Source organism: Macaca thibetana, chromosome 4 (genome assembly GCF_024542745.1).
Source record: "Macaca thibetana thibetana isolate TM-01 chromosome 4, ASM2454274v1, whole genome shotgun sequence".
Classification (NCBI taxonomy): Eukaryota; Metazoa; Chordata; class Mammalia; order Primates; family Cercopithecidae; genus Macaca; species Macaca thibetana.
In genome coordinates this window covers 132,576,524-132,597,377 of record NC_065581.1, presented here as the reverse complement: position 1 = coordinate 132,597,377, position 20,854 = coordinate 132,576,524, and the positions used below count along the sequence as shown (strand labels likewise).

Below are 20,854 nucleotides of genomic sequence, written 5' to 3'. Positions count from 1 at the left end.
ATTAAATGACCAATAACAAATATACTATTATACTTCAAGTAGCATGGAATATATGTATTTTGTAAAAAGTCAACCGAATGCTGAAAATAGTGTAACTTTTAACTGTCATGGTCTTTGTGTTATGAGATTTCTGCCTGCTAAATTATGCCATAGCCTTAAGGGAAGACAGTTGGGGCTATGAGTGCCCTGGGTCAGGTCTCCTTTGATATGAACTTGGAATAGCCGTCAATTCTTCTAGCACTCAAAGCTACATTCACTGTAGAAATAAATGTCAACATTGCCTCTTGATTGGAAAGTAAATCTCCTGATAAACATTAGCACAGAAAACTAGGTGAATTCAAATTGTCTTTAATGTCAAACAGAATTCAGTCATAAACCTCTAAATTCCCATCATTACTATTCTCTTCAAGGGCACAGCTATGTTTGCCATGGCCCTGAAACTCCTCACTCTTCACCCTCCCATACATACAAACCCACACAAAGTCTCAAGCAAATGAGGCTGGAACTGCGGTCTGATCTTCATTTATCTAACCCAAACACCCAGGCTCTTTCCATTGTTCCACACTGCAACATTTCAGAGTAGCCAAAAAAATGGACAACATTATCATAAAACTTAAAAAACAATTATTGATGAGAAAAAATATTTAGAACTCACTGGTCTATACTACTGAAATAGCACTTCAAAATTTCTTAGTAAACTTGGGAAGCTGATAAGCACATTTAGCCAAGTATATGATGCGGAAACTGAATGATAGACATGCCCTATACCAATACAATATTTTGCAAAGCTATGATCATTAGTAATAAGAATATTAGCAGGTAAGTTATTGCTGAATTGCTGGTCCCACTTGAGCTGTAAAATGAGTCCTTTGTGTACCACCTCCCAAAGAGGGATACTGTTAGTATAGGCCCAGATGATCCATTCTTGTTTACCAAACGCCCATCTTTCAGCACCTAAGGAAAAGGTGGGAAAAGTACAGTCAGCTTTCTTAACATACAAGTTAAAAGCAAAGTAATCATTTTGAAACCATCCTAGATATAATATATAGTCAAGTCATTCCTGATTGAGGAGGATGCAGCAAGTAAACCAGGCAGGGGACAGCCACTTACTATATAATGAAGACTAGAGCAATTCGAGAGGGCCCAAGATTTTAGTTTCAACAATCAAATGTAACCATTAATGGAAAGTCAAAATCAGCAGCAGCAATTCATTGAGTTCAATTATGTGCAAGACAATCAGGAACCAGAGAGGTATACATCACATCCTTCCCTCAAGAAGTTTAAGAGCTAATGGTGAAATGGAGTGGATTCTAAACATAAAGAGAGAAATCAGTTTATCAGTTTATCAGAGAAGACAACAGGTAAGTGCTTAGGAGGTCTGAGAAGGAAAAACTGAACTGGTCTATTTCACAGAGTGGGACATAAGCTACCAGAAACCCAAGCAGTTAGGAATCTCTTTCTAGGGCTGTATGGTGAAGACATTGTGGGGAGTGGACATTGAATCAGCAAAGGCTCATTCTGAGACAGAAGTGTGTGTGACAGGTCAAGGCAATGTGAGTTCTCATTCTAGGTTGGTTAGAACCGGTGGTGTGCTAGAGCTAGTGGTGCACAGGCTCATGAGAACAGATTGTTAAAGTTTCAAGAAATTTGACAGCTGGCTTTTAAACACAGCTACTTTCCCCTCCTCCCCCGCTTTTTTGAGATGGAGTCTTGCTCTGTCACCCAGGCTGGAGTGCAGCGGCACGATCTTGGCTCACTGCAAGCTCCACCTCCTGAGTTCAAGTGATTCTCCTGCCTCAGCCTCCCCGGTAGCTGGGATTACAGGGGCGTGCCACCAAGTCCAGCTAATTTTTGTATTTTTAGTAGAGACAGGTCTTCACCATGTTAACCAGGTTGGTCTCCAACTCCTGGCCTCAAATGATCCTCCCAACTCGGCCTCCCAAAGTGCTGGGATTACAGGCATGAGTTATCAAGCTCTGCCAACAGATCCATTCTTGAAGCTGATCATGGTGGGAATATTAACACAATGAAAATTGGCAAATTCCATAAATCAGGGCTTTTTGTTTTCTACCTCAGGGAAGGAATTGTTAAAAGTTACATCACACCACTAGCTAGAGCTGAAGATTAGTGAAGAAGAGAAGAAGGAATATGGTCAGAGGAAGGTGGAGATCAGACTGTGAAAGGCATGAATGACTAGATCTAGCCTGAAGCCACAGTGGAGTCTTCGTAAGAGAAGAATGTGTACAAAGCAATTGAACAAGAGTAGAAGGAAACATGAATAGACAGTCAATAAACAGAAAAGAATAAAAGAAAATGAACCTGTTAGTTGCAGAAATGGAGTTGGAATGGAGAAGAAATTGAAAATTGGGAAATTGGTTGGAGTGGAGAAGAAATTGAAAATTGGGAAAATAGATGCTTTATAACTGGAAGAAGAAAATGACTAAATATCCTAGAAGATAACGATTGTGCTTTACTGTTCACAAAGTGCCGTCACATGCATTATCATATTTGATCCTCACCAAACCAGTCAGGAAAATATTCTCTTCTATGAGTAGGAAATTCAGGGGTTAAGTGACTTTCCCAAGGTTATCTAACTAGTTAGTTACAGAGAACAGACTCTGCCAGTGCTTCTGATAATACACCAGAGTTGCCTAAGGTGCTAAAGCAAGATGTTTCCACATTTGTGGGCATGGTCAGTAACACCACCCTTTTTACATAAAACTAAAGTGGTGGTGGGGGTTGAGGATATGCAATAAGTGTGTTGAAATCTCTGCCATAGTGATCCTCTAAGATAATGTGTAAATATTTACGGACAGAGTGTGCATCTATCAACAGAACTGAGAAACTACTCAAGAAGCCATAGTGAGCATAACTGATGTAAAACACTTGCCATCTTCAATATTATGACTGCTCTCTCTAGAAACAACATATTCACAGAAGGGCCATGCCCTTCAAGGTCTCTAGAGAAAAGAAGCACTAAAAAACCCAAGAATGGGTTATTGGACTTTCTGGCTCTTTTTGAGAAAAGTAGGCACCTTAATCCTACATGGTCTTTAGATCACCATCCCTAAAGAGGAGAAACACATTGCCTCAGGCTTCCGTGGCTTCTTGGAAATCTTTTCCAAAAATGCCCAACTCCTTTTGTTTTAATTCTGCGCTCACAAAACAAACGGATCTATCATTTGTACTTTCGAGGGTATTTGCCAATGAAGAGTCTCCTTGACATACAGTTCGTTGTTCCCAGCTAAGGGAACCTATTTTTTTAAATAACAAGTTGGTGTTCTAGCTTATCTATCTTGCAAGTTTGATTAGTATCTGTTCCTTAGAACCTGATGAACTTCAGTGAAAGTCATGCCACAGAGAATCTACACTTGTAAAATAAAGACTTGCCTCACCCTCACCATGATGCTCCCTCCAAGGGACTGCAATTCCAAAGACCCTCCCTGCCAGCTGTCACATGCCTCTTTCATCTCTTTTTTGGTGTAATACAATCTATATCTCATTTCTTTCTTCTGCAAATGGGCTGGAGCAGGTGAGACGAGATCCAAATGATGATCATAGGTGCCCAGTTTAAATGGTAGGTTCTATGCCCCCCTTCCCTCCTTTCTTCCATTCAAGAAAGAGCCAGAGATGGGATACAACATGACAAGTTCACAGAATCATTAAAAGTTGAGACCTACTGATACCACACTTACCCTGATGTAATAATTACACATTGCATGTCTGTATCAAAATATCTCCTGTAACACATAAATATATACACCTACTGTGTACCCAAAAAACTAAAAACAAGGCTGGGCATGCCTGTAATTCCAGAACTTTGGGAGGTTGAGGTGGCAGATCACTCGAGGTAAGGAGTTTGAGACCAGCCTGGCCAATGTGGTGAAATCCCATCTCCACTAAAAATACAAAAATTAGCTGGGCGTGGTGGCATGCACCTGTAGTCCCAGCTACTTATGAGACTGAGGCAGGAGAATCGCTTGAACCCGGGAGGCAGAGGCTGCAGTGAGCCGAGAATGCACCACTGCACTCCAGCCTGGGCGACACAGCGAGACTCCATCTCAAATAATAATAATAATAATTAAAAATAATAAAATTACATTTTTTTAAGAGTTGAGATGTACAAATACTATGGAGTTAAGCACTTAAATGTGTATTCTCTTGTATCATTCTCTAACTCTTCTTAACTTCCTGAAGCCATTTGGGATGAAATTTTTAAAAGAAAGGAAGTAGCTATGGAATACATTATTTACGTTCTCCAACTCCTCATGCACTATCACCATCCACCTTCAAACACTTATGTGGTTCAGAGTAAGAGTGAAATCATATTTCTGGCTTTGGATCTTTAAAACCTAGTTTGGAAAACTCTAGCATTTTTTGTCCTTCTCCCATGGATGAAGTAGTTTCATCAGGTGAATGTTCAGTCCTACTTTGGGACAGTTCCTCGAAGAGAAAGAGTTCTGTGAGTACAAGACATGGAAAAAGTGTCAAAGTAGTACCAGAAAATTAGATTGTGTGCTCAGTTTACATGTTCAGGCTTACAGGATATAATGCATCAATATTGCTAGACCCTATGTCCTCCTAAGTTTACCTTGGTGACCCTGATTTCCCTCTCTCATTCCCTTTAAGTGACCTCAGGTAGATGTTTATGTCAGTCCAGCCACCTTTTAGCTACTGGATTTTAGCCCAAGACTCCTTGCTGTAGATCTAATCATGATTTTCTGTAGTTGGTACTTTAGCTTTTATTCCAGCCTCAATTTCCTCATGAGATTCTACCTAAACAGGTTCTATGGCAGCAAAGGATTCCTGGTCTTTGGATTTTACAGCCTTAAGGCTATACCATATGTTAAATTGTTGGTTTCACAGAATTAAGTATTTTTGTAAGTATGATATATTCCACTCTGATAACACAGCAGATACAGATACATGACCATAAGCAATCTGCAATTTTAAAGACTTCGTTACTTGATGCCTTGATGGAATTAACTTGGACCCTATTTTATAGACCATGCAATGATTTCACCCTAGTTACTGAAACCCAGCCACTGTTTACCACAATTCAGAGAAAACATTAATATTCGAACCACTGGAGTTTGTGTATATATGCATGTATGTGAGTGTGTGCAAGTGTTGTACATTAACAGATATAAGTCTGCAGAGTCATAATTCTTATTTGAAGCCAGCTTAATTTGTGAATTAATTAGCTACAGTCACTATAATTTGTGAACAAATGCTGGATGCAGTGGTGCATGCCTTTAAGTCTTAGCTACTCAGGAGGCTGAGGCAGGAGGACTGCTTGAGCCCAGGAGTTTGAGGCTTCAGTGAGCTATGATCATGCCACTGCAGTCTAACCTGAGTGACAGAGGAAGACCCTGTTTCAAAATAAAAATGTGAAACAAATATTTGATTTTCTGTTTGTCTTCACATGTAACAAAAGGAAATTAAAAATCTATAAATGAACATTCTTCAGTGAATGGTATCTCAAACTCACAGTTCTAGGTATGTTCTTTATTATGTTCTTCCAATGAAGTGTCATCATTTTATAATTAGTTGTTATAAATTGAAAAAAATGATCACAGTATTTTCCCCTCCTTGACCCATGTCCTTTCGCCACGTGATTTTATAGCTCTTCCCATTGAGAGGTCTGAGTCCTTTATTTCCCTACCGCTTGAATCAACTTTGCTCATGTAACTTCCTGCATTGATGCAACATTTGCAAACACGGTGCAAGCAGAGACTTGCAAAGAACTTGCCCATTGTGGTTTTTTTCTCTTGATGCTTCTGGACTCATTAAGCTAACATGTGAACAAGCTCAGGTTTGCTGAAAGATGAGAGACCACAGGGAGAGATGGCCTTAATAATCCCAGCTGTCCAAGACAAGGTAATCACAAACTGATCAGTGCTAGTCAACCCACTAGCCCACTAGCCAATGGCAGACATAACGAGCCCAGCCAGCATCAACTGAGCCTATCTCAGACCAGAAAAACAGCCTAGCTACACCAAGTTCAAATTGCCAACTCACAGAATCAGGGCTAAAGAAATGGTTTTGAGGAAATTTGTTACACAGCAGAAGTTAACCAGCAGAGTGGCTATAGCTTGTTTTACTTGACTTCAGAGAACATATAAAATGAAAATACTCTTATAAAAGTCCTCTTACTTCAAATTTTCCAGGTGACAGATGAATTTCGGTAAGTAGCACTTCAGGAAAAACATACTTTGTTCCAAATGTGCCACTGAGGGAGAACATTTCAAATCTTGTAGAAGCAGTTTCTACTGGCTGTCCACAAGTTGTCAAATTAGTAGTTTTGCACTTCAGCATTGTGCAAACCTATGTGGAACAAACGCAGATAAAACACAATGCCTTACATTGAAGTTACTTGTACCAGAAATGTTACCTTAGTTTTTAACCACGCGAAGCAAACATTATCTTTCTCTGAAAAGGGATTTGGATCATGTTTCTTATAATTAACTACTTTATTAAAAATGGCAAGTGATTTGAGAATCAACCTACTTCCTAGATAAGAAGTGGATTAAGAGAAAGAAGTCAGTTTAGAATTAAACTATTAATTTGGTATGTCAGATGATGGCACTGAGCTCAATGAAGTGGAGGTCTTTGGGCAACAATAGTACTGAAGCTGAAAGGATATTAAATTTTTTCCACCCCTGAATCTCACCTCTCTTTTTAATCCTTTTCTTTAGAAGAAGGCAGTGGGCACGGAGTATAATAGGAAAATACAAATTCAGAGCCAACATTCTATAAAACGTTTTCATCTTTAAAATTTGTCATTTGAAAGCAATACAAGTCCAGATGTGGTGGTTCACACATGTTATCCCAGCACTTTGGGAGGCCAAGGCAGTCGGATCACCAGAGGTGAGGAGTTCGAGACCAGCCTGGCCAACATGGTGAAACCCCGTCTCTACTAAAAATAGATACAGGTATGGTGGCATATGCCTATAGTCCCAGCTACTCAGGAGGCTGAGGCAAGAGAATCGCTTGAACCTGGAAGGCAGAGGTTGCAGTAAGCCGAGATCATGCTACTACACTCCAGCGTGGTGACAGAGTGAGACTCTGTCTCAAAAAAAAAAAAAAAAGAAAGAAAGAAAGCTGTACAAAAACTAGGATATCTGATTAGAAGAGAAACTAAGATAAAAGTAATATCCCTATTTACTGTTAGTTGTGCAAGTGAAAATAAAACTGTTCATAATTTAGATATGTTGGCAAGCCCAGTTAAGGAAGTCTTCCTCATGTACACCACAATAGGCTGGTTTATTTGTCAAATAGAAAGTCATCAAGGTTTGGTTAATAATTTTTCAAATATGCTAAAAGCAAGCAATAAGATTATACTTAATTCCCATTGCAAATATTTTATCCTAGTGTATGTATGTGTATAAATGCACCTGTGTGTGTGTGTGTGTGTGTGTGTGTGTGTGGTCATCAATGCATGGAGTCAAGCCAAGGAAAAGCACCTGGTTTTCTGGAACAAATATAAAAAGTTGACCTGGAATTTACCTTTCACTTGAACTCCCTTTCATTTGAACTGAGATTACCTGCCAGTACTCTCTTCTCCTTCGGCCATGCAATCCTGTGAAAGCTCCTAGAACGTACACTTCATTCGCTTCTTTTTGTAACATTCTGTAGCTTAAATGACAGCAAAGCTCCTTTTGACAGACTGTAAGATTTCCTGCATTTTCAAAAAGTTCTGTGAAGTTGAACCCGTCCCGGGAAATAAATCCCCTAAAAGTGCTTTTCTGTACTGGAAATGGTTTGATGGTGGTGGCATAGGCACTCCAATTCACAGCTGTTGGGGGGGCAAGCGAGGATAGGGGGTGTGAATCCACGTCCGAAAGGAGGAGTTTTCCCGACTCTGTCTTCATGTCATAATGATACACTTTGGAACCGTTTGGTGTGTAAATACCACTTCCTGTGAATGAAAGACAGGTCTTCTAAAAACAACACACACAAAAAAACCAACACTGCCAATTTCCCCATCAGAACTGAGCATGTGGTCACGCCACCATATTAGTCACAATGAGAGAGCATGCGTACTTCTAATCACACTGAACACCTAACTACTTCTATTCTCTATTGGAAGAGATTAAAACAAACATTCCTTGGTCTCATCTCAATTAAACCTTAAATATAATCGCATTATTTATTAGCATTATGGAAAATTAAACCAACTACAAAAATCTTTGTAGTCAGGAGTTCCTGAAAGGTGGGGAAAGGGAATAAAAATTCTCCCCTGTTCCTCATTGTGGTGGTTTTCAAATATATCCAAAAATTCCTTAACACTCTTCTTTCCGGTGGGAGGATCTAATTCCTTTCCCCTTGAGTGTGGGCTGGACTTAGTGACTCACTTCCATTGAACAGAACATGGCAGAAGTGATGGTGGGTAACTAGTCATAAACAGCAATGTGGCTTCCTCCCTTTTCTCTCTTGTCCCCTCTCTTTAATTGCTCTAGGGGAAGACAGCAGCCATGTCATGAGGATATGCCATGCAGCCCCATGAGGAGGCAAAGGGAAAGATGCAGAGGCTTCCATGGCCACTGAGGAAAGTAGAAGCTGGGTAGCGTTTGGCAAATTACTTGCACTCTCTGTATCTCAATTTTCTCATCTGCAAAATTGGGATGACACTAACTATCTCATGTAATTATTATATAATTAAATGAATAATACACATAAAGGTCTTAGTATAACCGTAGGTTATAATCAACTGCTAGCTTTTTTTTTCTATTGTGAAACGATGACAAACACAGTAAGGAGTTCAGACAAAGAAGCAAAAAATTAATACAGGTCATATCTGAGGCATTCATTTCTCTGCACTTAAAAATAGAAGATGAAACCTAACCTGGTCATGAATTACCTGTCATATTTAGGCTGACACGATGTATATTGGCCGCAAGAAGATTAACTCCCATTCCCATTGCCCAAGCTGAATGGAATTCAATAGCTGTCAAAAGGGGCAAAACATTCATCCAGGCTGTGGGAAACAGTATGGTGTCCACATGGAAATCTTTCACCAGGGTAACAGCGGGATCATAGAAGAGTATATCAAAGCACGTGAAAATGCCAAACCTTCCAAATGTGGTGTTGAAAGTCACCAACTCCGGCTTTTCAGGGACATCAAACTGAGGCTCAGAGTACAGGTGGTACTACAACAAATGGATAGGAGAAAACTAGTAAAGCCTTGTTTGTTGAAGAGATGACTCATAAAAACCCTCCAAGTTGGTAATAAATTTGGCTATGGTCAACTGCAGGGAATCTCCTAGGAAGTGGATAAATCTGGCAATTGGAAGGAAATTTCTAAGGAAAACTGTGGAGGAATATGTAACATATGTCTATAGCATCTCTCTCATCTCCTCTCTCTCCTTTCTCTCTCTGTCCGTCTCTCTCAGTTAAGAGCAAAATACCGCCCCATAAACCCCAAAGTATATAAGCTTCTTTTTGTTTTATGTTATTTTGTTTTGTTTTTCTGAGATGGAGTTTCGCTCTATCACCCAGGATGGAGTACTGTGGCATGATTTCGGCTCACTGCAACCTCCATCTCCTGGGTTCAAACGATTCTCCTGCATCAGCCTCCCGAGTAGCTGGGGTTACAGGCATATGCCACCATGCCCAGTTAATTTTTTTGTATTTTTAATGGAGACGGGGTTTCACCGTGTCAGCCAGGATGATCTTGATCTCCTGACCTCATGATCTGCCCACCTGGGCCTCCTAAAGTGCTGGGATTACAGGCATGAGCCACCACGCCGGCCCTATAAGCTTCTTAAAGGTTAAAAAACATGCATTATGCTTCTTTGAATCCTTGGTACCTAGAAATGTAATATTAATAGATGCATAATAAATATCTATGAGTCAGGTTAAAGATGCCATCTCTCTCTTTAGTGTCCCATCCAAACTAATCTCAGTGACTCTTACCCACCTTTCAAAATTACCATAGAAAAGAAATGTACTTAATTCCCCTGATTCCTTCCAGGTAAACTAAAAAAAAATTTAGTCTAATATAATAATTGGGGTCAACAGTTAATAAAATGGTCTGCAATCTAGGAAATGCTGAGGGTTCAGAAAGAGACTATTAAAACCTCTCTAAATTTATTTTATATCTAAAAAATAGAAAAGAAATTGAACTTTACTATTATTTTAAGAATTGACAGGCCAGGCGAGGTGGCTCATGCCTGTAATCCCAGCACTTTGGGAGGCCAAGGCAGGCAGATCACTTGAGGCCAGGAGCTCAAGATCAGCCTGGCCAACATGGTGAAACCCCGTCTCTACTAAAAAATCCAAAACTTAGCCGGGTGTGGTGGTGTGCACCTGTAATCCCAGCTACTCAGGAGGCTGAGGCAGGAGAATTGGTTGAATCTGGGAGTCAGAGGCTGCAGTGAGCTGAGATTGTGCCCCGCACTCCAGCCCGAGTGACAGAGCCGGACTCTGCCTCAAAAAAAAAAAAAAAAGAATTGATTGAAAAAGATATTCTCATTAGATTCACATATGTCAGAGGTCATAGGTTACAAACGGTCCCTGAGGTATCCTCATGGAAGAGTGAGAGCCTCTCAACTTAGACAGGTGACTGCAGGTTCCTTGCTAGTTTGTCCACATTCAGTGCACTGTGCCATCCTGCACGTTACAGAATGGAAGAACAGCTTCAAATGATTACTGCAAAGAAACTGCATTGAAAGATAATACAAACAATGCAAACAATCTCCCAAGCAAGAAAATGGAAGTAGTGACATTTCTATTTTTACTATGAGACACATTTTAAGAAGAAAGTGAAGTGCAGTGATATATATGAAAAGAAATTGTCAAAATCCACAAAATGATGAAGAAAGCATTTTGAAATTGTTGTGCTTTATAAATACACACACAAGAATACATATATTGAGGACTTATGTTAACAATTTTTTCCAGTGGGGGTCCATGATCAAAATAATTTGAAAACCATTGGTTTAACATCGCTCCTCTTAATTAATATTTATATTTTAACTGAGACTGCCAGGAGATAATTTCTCCACTCCAAAGATTCTGAGGCTACAATTTAAGATGCTTAGAAAGCATCTGGGAGTGGAGAAGGGACATTCACACTGCCTGTACATCACACATATCCATTCAAAAGGCCAGCCTTCTCTCCCTACCTAGTTTAGTATCAAATTATGACTTAAAGGTTATTTGATTCTTTTTTTCAATTCAGAGTTTAAAGTAAACATTTATGGTTTGAGCTTAAATCTATTAAATGGTAATTAAATTAGCTGGTGTAGAAAATATGGTATTTTATGATTTGATAGCAAATTAACTTATATGAAGTTGAGTCATACAATTTTGAAACATCTTTATACCATTTCAATATTAAATAGTATTTAGATTATGGTTGTGCTCGGTGGTTTATGCCTCTAATCTCAGCATTTTGGGAGGCCAAGGTGGCAGGACTGCTTGAGGTGAGGAGTTCAAGGACAGCCTGGGCAATGTCTTTATCTCAGCACATGCCTTTAATCTCAGCTACTTGGGAGACTGAGGCAGGAGGATCGCTAGAGCCCAGGAGTTTGAGGTTAACAGTGAGCCGTGATGGCTCCACTGGACTCCAGCCTGGGCAACAGTGAGACCCTGTCTCTTAAAAAAAAAATAAAAGTATTGAAATAGTGCCCAGATTATAGTCACCTTAGTTTTTGTTTTATATTAAAATTATTTGTTTTATATGTGCAAAAAGTTTATCTCAATCCTGGACCATTATGACACTTTTTTTTTTTCTTTTTTTAAAAGGAGTCTCGCTCTGTCGCCCAGGCTGGAGTGCAGTGGCCAGATCTCAGCTCACTGCAAGCTCCGCCTCCTGGGTTCACGCCATTCTCCTGCCTCAGCCTCCCAAGTAGCTGGGACTACAGGCGCCCGCCACCTCGCCAGGCTAATTTTTCGTATTTTTTAGTAGAGACGGGGTTTCACCGTGTTAGCCAGGATGGTCTCGATCTCGTGACCTCGTGATCCACCCATCTCGGCCTCCCAAAGTGCTAGGATTACAGGCTTGAGCCACTGCGCCCGGCCGACACTTTTTTTTTTTTTTTTTTTTTTAACAGCTCTCTGTCTACATGATTTTCCAGAGTAGCTTTTTCCAAAGTGTCATTTTCTTTTTTCTTTTTTTTTTTGAAAATCTCCCTCTGTCACCCAGGCTGGAGTACAGTGATACAATCTCGGCTCACTGCAGCCTCTGCCTCCTGGGTTCAAGCAAGTTTCCTGCTTTAGCTTCCCACATAACTGGGACTATAGGCATGTGCCATCATGCTCAGCTAATTTTTGTATTTTTTAGTAGAAACGGGGTTTCACTATGTTGACCAGGCTGGTCTCAAATTCCTGGCCTCAAGAGATCCATCTACCTCAAGCCTCCCAAAGTGCTGGGCTTACAGGCATAAGCCACCACGCCTGGCCCAAAGTGTAATTTTCTTTATTGCCCACTTTCTAAAACAAAACAAACAAAACAAAAACCCTTTAGTAATATTGTATCATACAGGGAATGAAAGTCAAACTCCTAAACCCAGCATTGACCATTCATGACACACTCCGTTTCACACATCCGCCCCTCTCTCTTACCTTATGGTAACGTGCCACGAGTTTTCCTTCTGGATTATACACCACATTGGTATTGTATTGAAAGTAGCCATTGGGAGGACATGTGGAGTGACGGGAATTACATGGCTTTTTGTCCCCCAAATTTGCCAAGACATAGATAGAGTTGTTCTTGGCCAAGCAGCTGAGTCTTGCTTGCACTGGTGTGTGACCAAATCTAAATCAAATTATAATTAAGACATTTCAATTTCTAAAAAATATTTTAGTCACTTCATACAGAGACAATAGCAACTGTAACCACTTAAGTGGAACTTAAGTCAATACAAAAACTACGCATAAAAATATCCTACTTTAAAAGCCACAGATGATGACTTACACTTGATGAATACTTCCCACACCATATCTGTCGCTCCAGAAATTCATTACTCAGTCTCCTGCCTCATCAAGGGTCTCCTCGCTACTGAAACATCCCATCAGCATGAAATATCCTCTAGTACCTCCCATCTTTAAAAAATAAAATTAAAACCTCTTTTGACCATTCCAAACATGCCCTTCCAAATATTGCTTTAATCCTCAGCTCTCCCTTAAAGCAAAACTCCTCAAAAGATCAGTCCCTCTTGCCGTTGCCAGTTCCTCCTCTCCCATTCTCTTTTAGAGCACTCCAACTTTTATCTCTATCACCCAAACTGTTACTAATGCCAGCAGTGACCCCCACATTTTACCTGATCTCATCTTGACTTTTCAACAGCAGTTGGCACAGTTAATTACACCTCCTTGCGGAAACACCTCACTTTATTGGACCCACCCTCTCATTTTCTTATTTATTGGTTGCCCTTCTTCGACTCTTCTGCTGGTTCCTCCTTTTCTCCTGAATCTAAACACTGGAATTTCCTAAGGCTCAAGCCTCATACCTATACTCTTCGCTAACTCACTTCCACAGGGGAACTCATCACGGTGTTTGAAACCATCTATATGCTGACGTCTGATCTTCTATCTCCAGATATAATTTTGTCTTTTCATGCCAGACTTGTCTGTGCAACTGCCAGGTTGACATCTCCAGGATGACAGTAGGACTTAGATTTTTAATATATATTAGAAGGTTTCTAGATAACCGTTTCCCAGGAAAATTAGCTTTGTGAGCCTAGGAAAACACAGTTTCAAAGCATAAGATCTTATGATTCACTTGAAAATACATGGTGAAATCTTTCTGCCTAGGAAGCAACTCTGGGATGGAGAGACTCTATGACACTGAAAGGGTGTCCCCTCAGCAGAGGCCTTGGAATGTATTCCTAACACAATCCACTGTCTACTTCAGAAATTAAGTTGCTACTTGTATCTATGAGATCCTCTTCCCTTAGTTTTTCTTGCAGTAATACCCTATTTACATATTTTCTCAAAATTTAATAAAGATTTTTAATCACAAACGATTATTAAATAGTATCTAAGTTTTTAAAATCTGACAAATATTGAGATAAATTCAAGAGCAATCATTTTGCTTTGTGAACATCCACGTTTTAGAGAGTTACTTTTGCACAAAAGACTAAGATAGTTAAAATACCTGTGGGAGTCTTGACAAGGAATCCAGTTCACCTGAGGGTCTGGGATATCCTCCAGATAAGGGAAAATAGTTTCCCTGGTAAATTCCCATCCATAAAGTGCATCTTCTGGAGTCACAATGATTCGAGCACCCTGTTCACAACAAGTGAAATAAAAATGATTTTTCCATGTACAACACGGACAATTCAACCCTCTCATCTTCCACCAGTTTCCGTGCCCCTCGCATACATTATGATTAGCAGAAATAAGAGAATACCTGCTCGGCTGCCTGCTTGATCGCTCTCTCAAGAATGTCTATATTCTTGTTCATGAGATTCAAGGCATCCTCCTGAGAAACAGGTGTTTTTGTTCTATTTGGCAAAATGACAGCATGTTCATACACTGCAGCTATAAAACTGTCCTCAGTACCAACCTGCAGGGTTATTAGGGCAAAAACTGCCACAAAGGTTGGAAAAGAGGAAGTGACCATGGCTAAGGTTTAGTGATTTCTGAAAGTAAAAATAACATTCACATAGTATTTATAGAGGGAAGAATGTTTGCATAACATGTGGCTGCCAGTTACTGGCCTTTTACTCTATCATCTTTTTTTTTTTTTTTTTTTTTTTTTTTTTTTTTTTTTTTTTTTTTTTTTTTTGAGGCAGAGTTTGCTCTGTCGCCTAGGCTGGAGTGTAGTGGAGCAATCTCAGCTCACTGTAACCTCCGCCTCCCAGGTTCAAGTGATTGTCCTTCCTCAGTCTCCCAAGCAGCTAGGACTGTAGGCACACACCACCACACCCAGCTAATTTTTGTATTTTTAGTAGAGACGGGGCTTCACCATTTTGGCCAGGTTGGTCTCGAACTCCTGACCTCGTGGTCCATCCATCTCGGCCTCCCAAAGTGCTGGGATTATAGGCGTGAGCCACCGCACCTGGCCTAATTTATAATCTTAAAGAACACAATATGTCTGACCACTTTTAAAGAAGAAAAATTGCAGTTCATTTAAGACAATCAGAAAGTATTACAGGGATTGAACAGCACGTACTATTAAGATTTAATATTGAATTTCCAAAAGACACCCGAATTCAAATATAGAACAATTCCAGCTTTTATTAGTAGAAACTCATAACTAAATTAACTCTCATGTAAAAAAATCACATCACAACAAATATCTCGTTTATTAAATTTAAAAATTGACAACAATTTTTTTGGTTCTGTTGAGTCACTAACATCGTGTTTATTTTTAGATGAGGGGGAAAAAATTAAATACTTACTACTAAGAAAATGTATCACAGAACAATATTGAGAACAAAATTTACCCAAATCTATACTCTGACTTACTTATTGCTGTTAAGGACTGAAAACATGCGCTCCAGAAAAGCAGGATTTTGTGTCTGGTTTGTTCATTGCTGTATAGTTAGTGCCTATAGCACCAATACCCCCAGGCACCTAGGCCAGAGGAGGACTCTCTGCTCAGGGGCCCCAGACCTCAGGAGACTCTGCTTCTTTCCTTCTTTCTCTCTTTCACCCTTCCCTCCCCCTCCTCCCCCTACTCCTCCTCCTCCTCTTCCTCCTTCTTCTTCCTCCCTCCCCACCCACTGCTTTGAAGGAAGATACAACGGAAGGGGAAGTGTCCAGGACTGATGATAAAGATCATCTGAGTTGTAATAAAGAGAAGATGTAACTTTCATTTTTGTTAGCAGCAAATAATAACAATGAGTTTAAAAACAATGCTAACAGGTCAGATGCGGTGGCTCACGCCTGTAATCCCAGCACTTTGGGAGGCCGAGGCAGGCAGATCACCTGAGGTCAGGAGTTCAAGACCAGCCTGGCCAACATAGTGAAACCCTGTCTCTACTGAAAACACAGAAAGTAGCTGGACGTGGTGGTGGGTGCCTGTAATCCCAGCTACTTGGGAGGCTGAGGCAGGAGAATTGCTGGAACCCGGGAGGCAGAAGTTGCAGTGAGCTGAGATCACACTATTGCACTCCAGAAAAAAACCTTAACAACAAATACAGGATGTGATCTTGGATGCCTTCTTAGGACATCAGTATTCTCCCTTCCCCAGGCCCAATCCTACCAGATAAAGGGTTTGTTTTGTGTTTATCCAGTCCTTTGGTAAAAGTTACAGAAATGCTTTTAGACAGCATAGAAGAGTCGGTACAAATAAAGTTTATTCTGTGCTTTACTTCATACTGAGGTAAATTCTTTGTTAAGAATGGGGCCTAGGGGCTATAAATAAGATCTGCTCATATTTTCTGCTTTGAATAGAAGTTTCTATTAAAGGAATAACTTTTCTTATCTCTATAGAGCAGAAAACTAAAAATAATTTTAGGAAAAATGGTCAAGCCCTTTTGTGGAAAATGCAAAGGGATAGATATTTTTATGAATTTTTAGCAGATTGTATAACAGACTTAGTATACAACCATACTACATAGTGTATATATAATTAGTAAATTAGCATAGGTGATTGGTATATAATAGATTATGAGTGCCATTAGAGTTTAGAAATCATGTAACCCAAATGCCCACTTATTACAGGATAGCAATCTGAGGCATAGAGAGCTAGAGTGACAGAGCAGGATGTGCCGCTTCTCATTCCTGATTCCAGAGTCTTTCCTTTATACCCAAAACAGCACACGTGTCTATGCTCTGTTTTAATGTCTGCAACTGAGTGTCTGAACACTCGTGTCTTTGGGGTTATTTTTTTGGCGTTTTTTTTGTTTGTTTGTTTTGAGACAGAGTCTTGCTCTGTTGCTCAGGCTGGAGTGCAGTGGTATGATCATGATTCACTTCAGCCTCCACCTCCTGGACTCAAGTGAGTCCACCTCAGCCTTCTTAGCAGCTGGAACGCCAGGTATGCACCGACATGTCAGGTTAATTTTTGTTATTTTTTGTAGAGAGGGAGTTTTACCATGTTGCCCAGGCTTGTTTCAAACTCCTGGGCTCAAGCAATCCACCCACTTTGGCTTCCGTGGCTTCCGAAAGTGGTGAGATTATAGGTGTGAGCCACCGAAGCCAGCCACTCATGTCTTTTAAAGAACCCAATTCAAAATGATCACCTTAGGAAGACGATAGGCAAATGTGCTAAGTGCTAAAGAAATTTCTGATGCAGTGGATGCCTAATAAAAACAACAAAGCTCTTCCATCTCCATAAGTACAATTTTGGCCATGACCTACCTTCATTGATCTAGTATCACCAATTAGTAATAGTTCCTTATCTCTTTTGCTTGGAAGTAGTCAGGTAAGCTGATGAGGAGGAGTTAACAGTTTTAAAATTTTGGCAGTAGAAGTGGGGACAATCATATCTGTTATTGTGTTCCCAAATCTGGATGTTTTTCTCTATCCTTGGCTGTAAAAGATAGAAATGATGTTGATTAGAGTTTTGTTTTTTTGTTTATTTGTTTGTTTGGCTAACAGGGAAAGGGAAAATCACTTCTGATATAAAATCAAGATGACCAAATTTCCTCCTTTGTTTTTTTATTTGCAGCATCTAAAAATTGTCTCATAGAAACTGAGAATCTGAGTAACAAAGGTAATTGCAAAAAAGAATCAGAAGTTAGTAAATTAAGGAGCAATTTAAATATAGGAAAATCCCTGAAATGTAAAGAAAACATTTGCCATAGAGGTCATTGATGTTGTTTTAAATCTTCAGAAGTAAAAAACCAAATTCAGGACATACAATTTCAAGAGTTGACTTTTCATAAAGATGATTGATCAGATAAGGCTTAACATTTTTAGTTTAACTGAGTTATAAATTAAAGTAAGGTTATTTTTGCCACAGGGAACATTGATTAATTGTAATTTACTGCTAAAAGAGCCTGCTTCATAATTTGTCATTTTGTGATTAACGAACTTAGCTAAAAGGGTAAAAAGTTAAAATCAATTAAAAATTATTTGGTCAATGAGTCACTATAAAAAACAGTAACTGGGTGGGCGCAGTGGCTCATGGCTGTAATCCCAGCACTTTGGGAGGCCGAGGCGGGTGAATCATTTGAGGTCAGGAGTTTTGAGTCCAGCCTGTCTGACATGGTGAAACCCAGTCTCTACTAAAAATATAAAAACTAGCTGGGCATGGTGGCAGATACCTGTGATCCCAGCTACTCGGGAGGCTGAGGCGGGAGAATTGCTTGAACCCAGGAGGCGGAGGTGGCAGTGAGCTGAGATCACGCCATTGCACTCCAGCCTGGGTGACAGAGTGAGACTGTCTCAAAAATAAAGAACAAACAAACAAATGAAAAACAGTAATAGCTCAAATATTTGTTTCTAATTGTGAATCTGATCATCTGTTAGAATAATATTCAATTGGGCTAGGTTTTAAGTCTGTAATTTTAAAAACCTCATTTTTTCCCCACTTTCTCAAGAGTAAGTATAGAGGTGTAGTTTCCGCTTTGCACCACTTCTTTGGACCTCTATTTCTCATCTAAACATTTAGGTAATCATACCTGCTCTATCTCCTAAAGATGCATGAAAGTCCTCTGTAAGACTATGATGCAGATCACAATAATTAACAAAAGTGAGTGACTATTTAGTAATATAATATCCTGACTGCTTAATATTATTTCATTGTTAGACCCACAGAACTACTGTTGTTCAATTAAAATTCTAGTCTATTTGGATGACCCTGCTGAAGAACTGCTGGAATGAAATGGGGTTGACAGGGTACCTGCATCAACTCCTGATTCATGCTAAACCCAGTGTGGTAGAAGAACCGCAGTGGGGTAGCACAGGCGAAACAAGAAAACCAAGGAACTCAACCCCAGGAAGGAGAGGAGCTGCTCCAGGCTCTGACACTGGCTGCTGGACTTCCTGTTCTATCCCTTCTCCTGGATGCAAAATGACGAGTGAACTGAGAAACAAAGAGTGGGAAATAGCATGTATCATTATCAATGACATTCTCATAGGCAGCAAGGGTGATGTGTCAAAATAAGAATAAGAAGCAATAAGAGACAGAAAAGCCAGGCTCCAATGTTAAAACTGTTTTTCTTAATATCGTATACCAAAAAAGTACAATACTGTATCCAAAAAAAGTACTTAATGGCAAAGAAAAAAGTTTCCGTCCCTACACCATTAGAGTATTGCATATGGCTTTAGCGAGACTGAGTCAGCCCCTGTAAAAGGAAAGGTTGGCTTGAAGAGAACTAGCTTGCATTTCAGCCATCTTTGGGGGCCAGGTCTCATTCAGATGAGGTAATCCTCCAGCTTTAGAGTTGGGTGGGTGTTCAGTGCTTCAGATAGCTAACGAACACTGCTGAAATCAAGAGAAAATCTGAGAGGGTAATGATATATCACAGCCTTGGATTCTCTGAAAGCACTACTAGATGGAAATGCTTGTGCCACATGAAATTGCCAATCATCACTGCTTTCGACCTAGCAAAAGTAATTGCACATGGTTCAACCAACATGTCTGTTTTCCTCTCTCAGAAACTCAGGGCTGAAGTTGCAGAAGTCCCTTTGAGTTAGTAACATCCTCCCCTACCTTCCGACAGCTCCTGCTTCCTTAAAATAAAATATTAACAATATTAATATCATAGTTCTACCCACTATGCCAGTCTATTAACTCTGCCAAAAGTTTCTTGCATTCACTAGCAGGTCCTTTTAAAAAAATCAAAAATTCTCTTGATTGAATTAAAAGCTTTTGGTAAAGTCGGGATGACTGTCACCACGGAAATACATCCACAGGATTTATGTAGGCAGTTGGAGAGACATGCGTTTGAAAGGGTATGGTACGAAAATAACATGGAAATCTCAGACATGAAAAAAAAAAGATAGATTTAAAATAGAAAAGTTTATATTTTATTGAGCAATATGAGAATGTCACAGCAATTCACCAATAATGCCCCTTGTTTATTTTCAAGTGAACAAGGAAGCAAAGAAAAATAATGTTTGCAACCCAAGATAACTACTTACAGCTTTAGTCAAGGGAGAGCCTTCCACTCCTGTGGACCTCGGCTGCTTTCCTTTCCAAGGCCCCTGCTCCTCCAGTCACCCCTAGTGACTTCCTGTTTTGGTTTCACTTTCTGGGTGGGCTATACCCTCTGAGATGACAGAGAGGAGTCCCAGCAGTTGCTGGTTCAAGGATGCTGCATCTTCAGTCAGACGCCAGGAGAAGGAGTGTCTATTTTATTCTAGCCTGGCAATTCTGATTCCTGAGCTTTTCTTTCAAGGAGCTATATGGGCCAGATGACACAGGCCAAGAGCAATGACACAATTTCTACTGAACGAAGCTCAGCAGAAGAACCACAGCTATAGAATCAGGAGATTCTCTAGCCTATAAAGCCTAAGTTGACTCTTATATTCATGGCATAGTCTTTCTCTTTAGCACATTATTCTTGTACTGTAACGCAGATCCCACTCTAGACTGTCCTTCAAATTAGAGAGAACTAAATTGTGTATTATCCTGCATCTAGTTATGGTGAGTTTTTTTCTCACTGTAAGTTATAAGGGTCATGGTGGCATCTGATAATAATTAACATGGACATGGACTCTGGGGCCAGAATGGCTGGGATTGAGCCACTACCTAACTATGTGAGTATGAGCAAGTTTTGTGCCCTCTCTGTGCCTCAGTTTCCCCTATCTGCAAAATGGTGATATGTGCTGAATAATTTTTGCTGTTATTACTATTGCTTCATTCCTAGAAGATGGAGGCCCAATTACAAGGGCCATGCCCAAGGCAGCTTTGACCCAGATGTGGCTGACATACCTGCCTGCCCTTGGTTACTGTCTTGTTAAAAGAATGTCAATGCATCTACTACTTTATTTTTGCATTGTTCTG

At 39.9% G+C, this 20,854-nt stretch overlaps 1 protein-coding gene across 3 annotated transcripts; it reads right to left on the bottom strand.

The window, feature by feature from the left end:
• Window positions 1-332: 332 nt before the first annotated feature.
• VNN2 (vanin 2) lies at window positions 333-20,072 on the bottom strand. 3 transcript variants are annotated; one of them, XM_050788003.1, is made up of 9 exons: window positions 19,990-20,072; window positions 18,746-18,928; window positions 17,260-17,431; window positions 14,105-14,235; window positions 12,571-12,763; window positions 8,864-9,152; window positions 7,548-7,921; window positions 6,157-6,327; window positions 333-954 (listed from the first exon to the last, which is right to left on the bottom strand). In XM_050788003.1, the coding sequence occupies exons 3-9, from the start codon at window positions 17,263-17,265 to the stop codon at window positions 763-765; spliced, it is 1,356 nt and encodes a 451-aa protein (XP_050643960.1). In that variant the 5' UTR covers window positions 17,266-17,431; window positions 18,746-18,928; window positions 19,990-20,072; the 3' UTR covers window positions 333-762. The 3 variants fall into 3 exon arrangements, with proteins under 3 accessions (XP_050643960.1, XP_050643959.1, XP_050643958.1); XM_050788002.1 differs by lacking the exon at window positions 18,746-18,928 and having other exon boundaries at window positions 19,990-20,067; XM_050788001.1 differs by lacking the exons at window positions 17,260-17,431; window positions 18,746-18,928; window positions 19,990-20,072 and adding an exon at window positions 14,360-14,722.
• Between the last annotated feature and the right edge of the window lie 782 nt (window positions 20,073-20,854).

Excerpts from the sequence above, each read along its gene's own strand:
- VNN2 (XM_050788001.1), bottom strand. The coding sequence starts at position 14,572 with ATGGTCACTTCCTCTTTTCCAACCTTTGTGGCAGTTTTTGCCCTAATA. Across the intron at positions 12,764-14,104 it reads CCTTGTCAAGACTCCCACAG|ATTTGGTCACACACCAGTGC; the intron begins GTATTTTAACTA and ends AATTTGATTTAG. Across the intron at positions 955-6,156 it reads TGTCACCTGGAAAATTTGAA|GTGCTGAAAGATGGGCGTTT; the intron begins GTAAGAGGACTT and ends CCTTTTCCTTAG.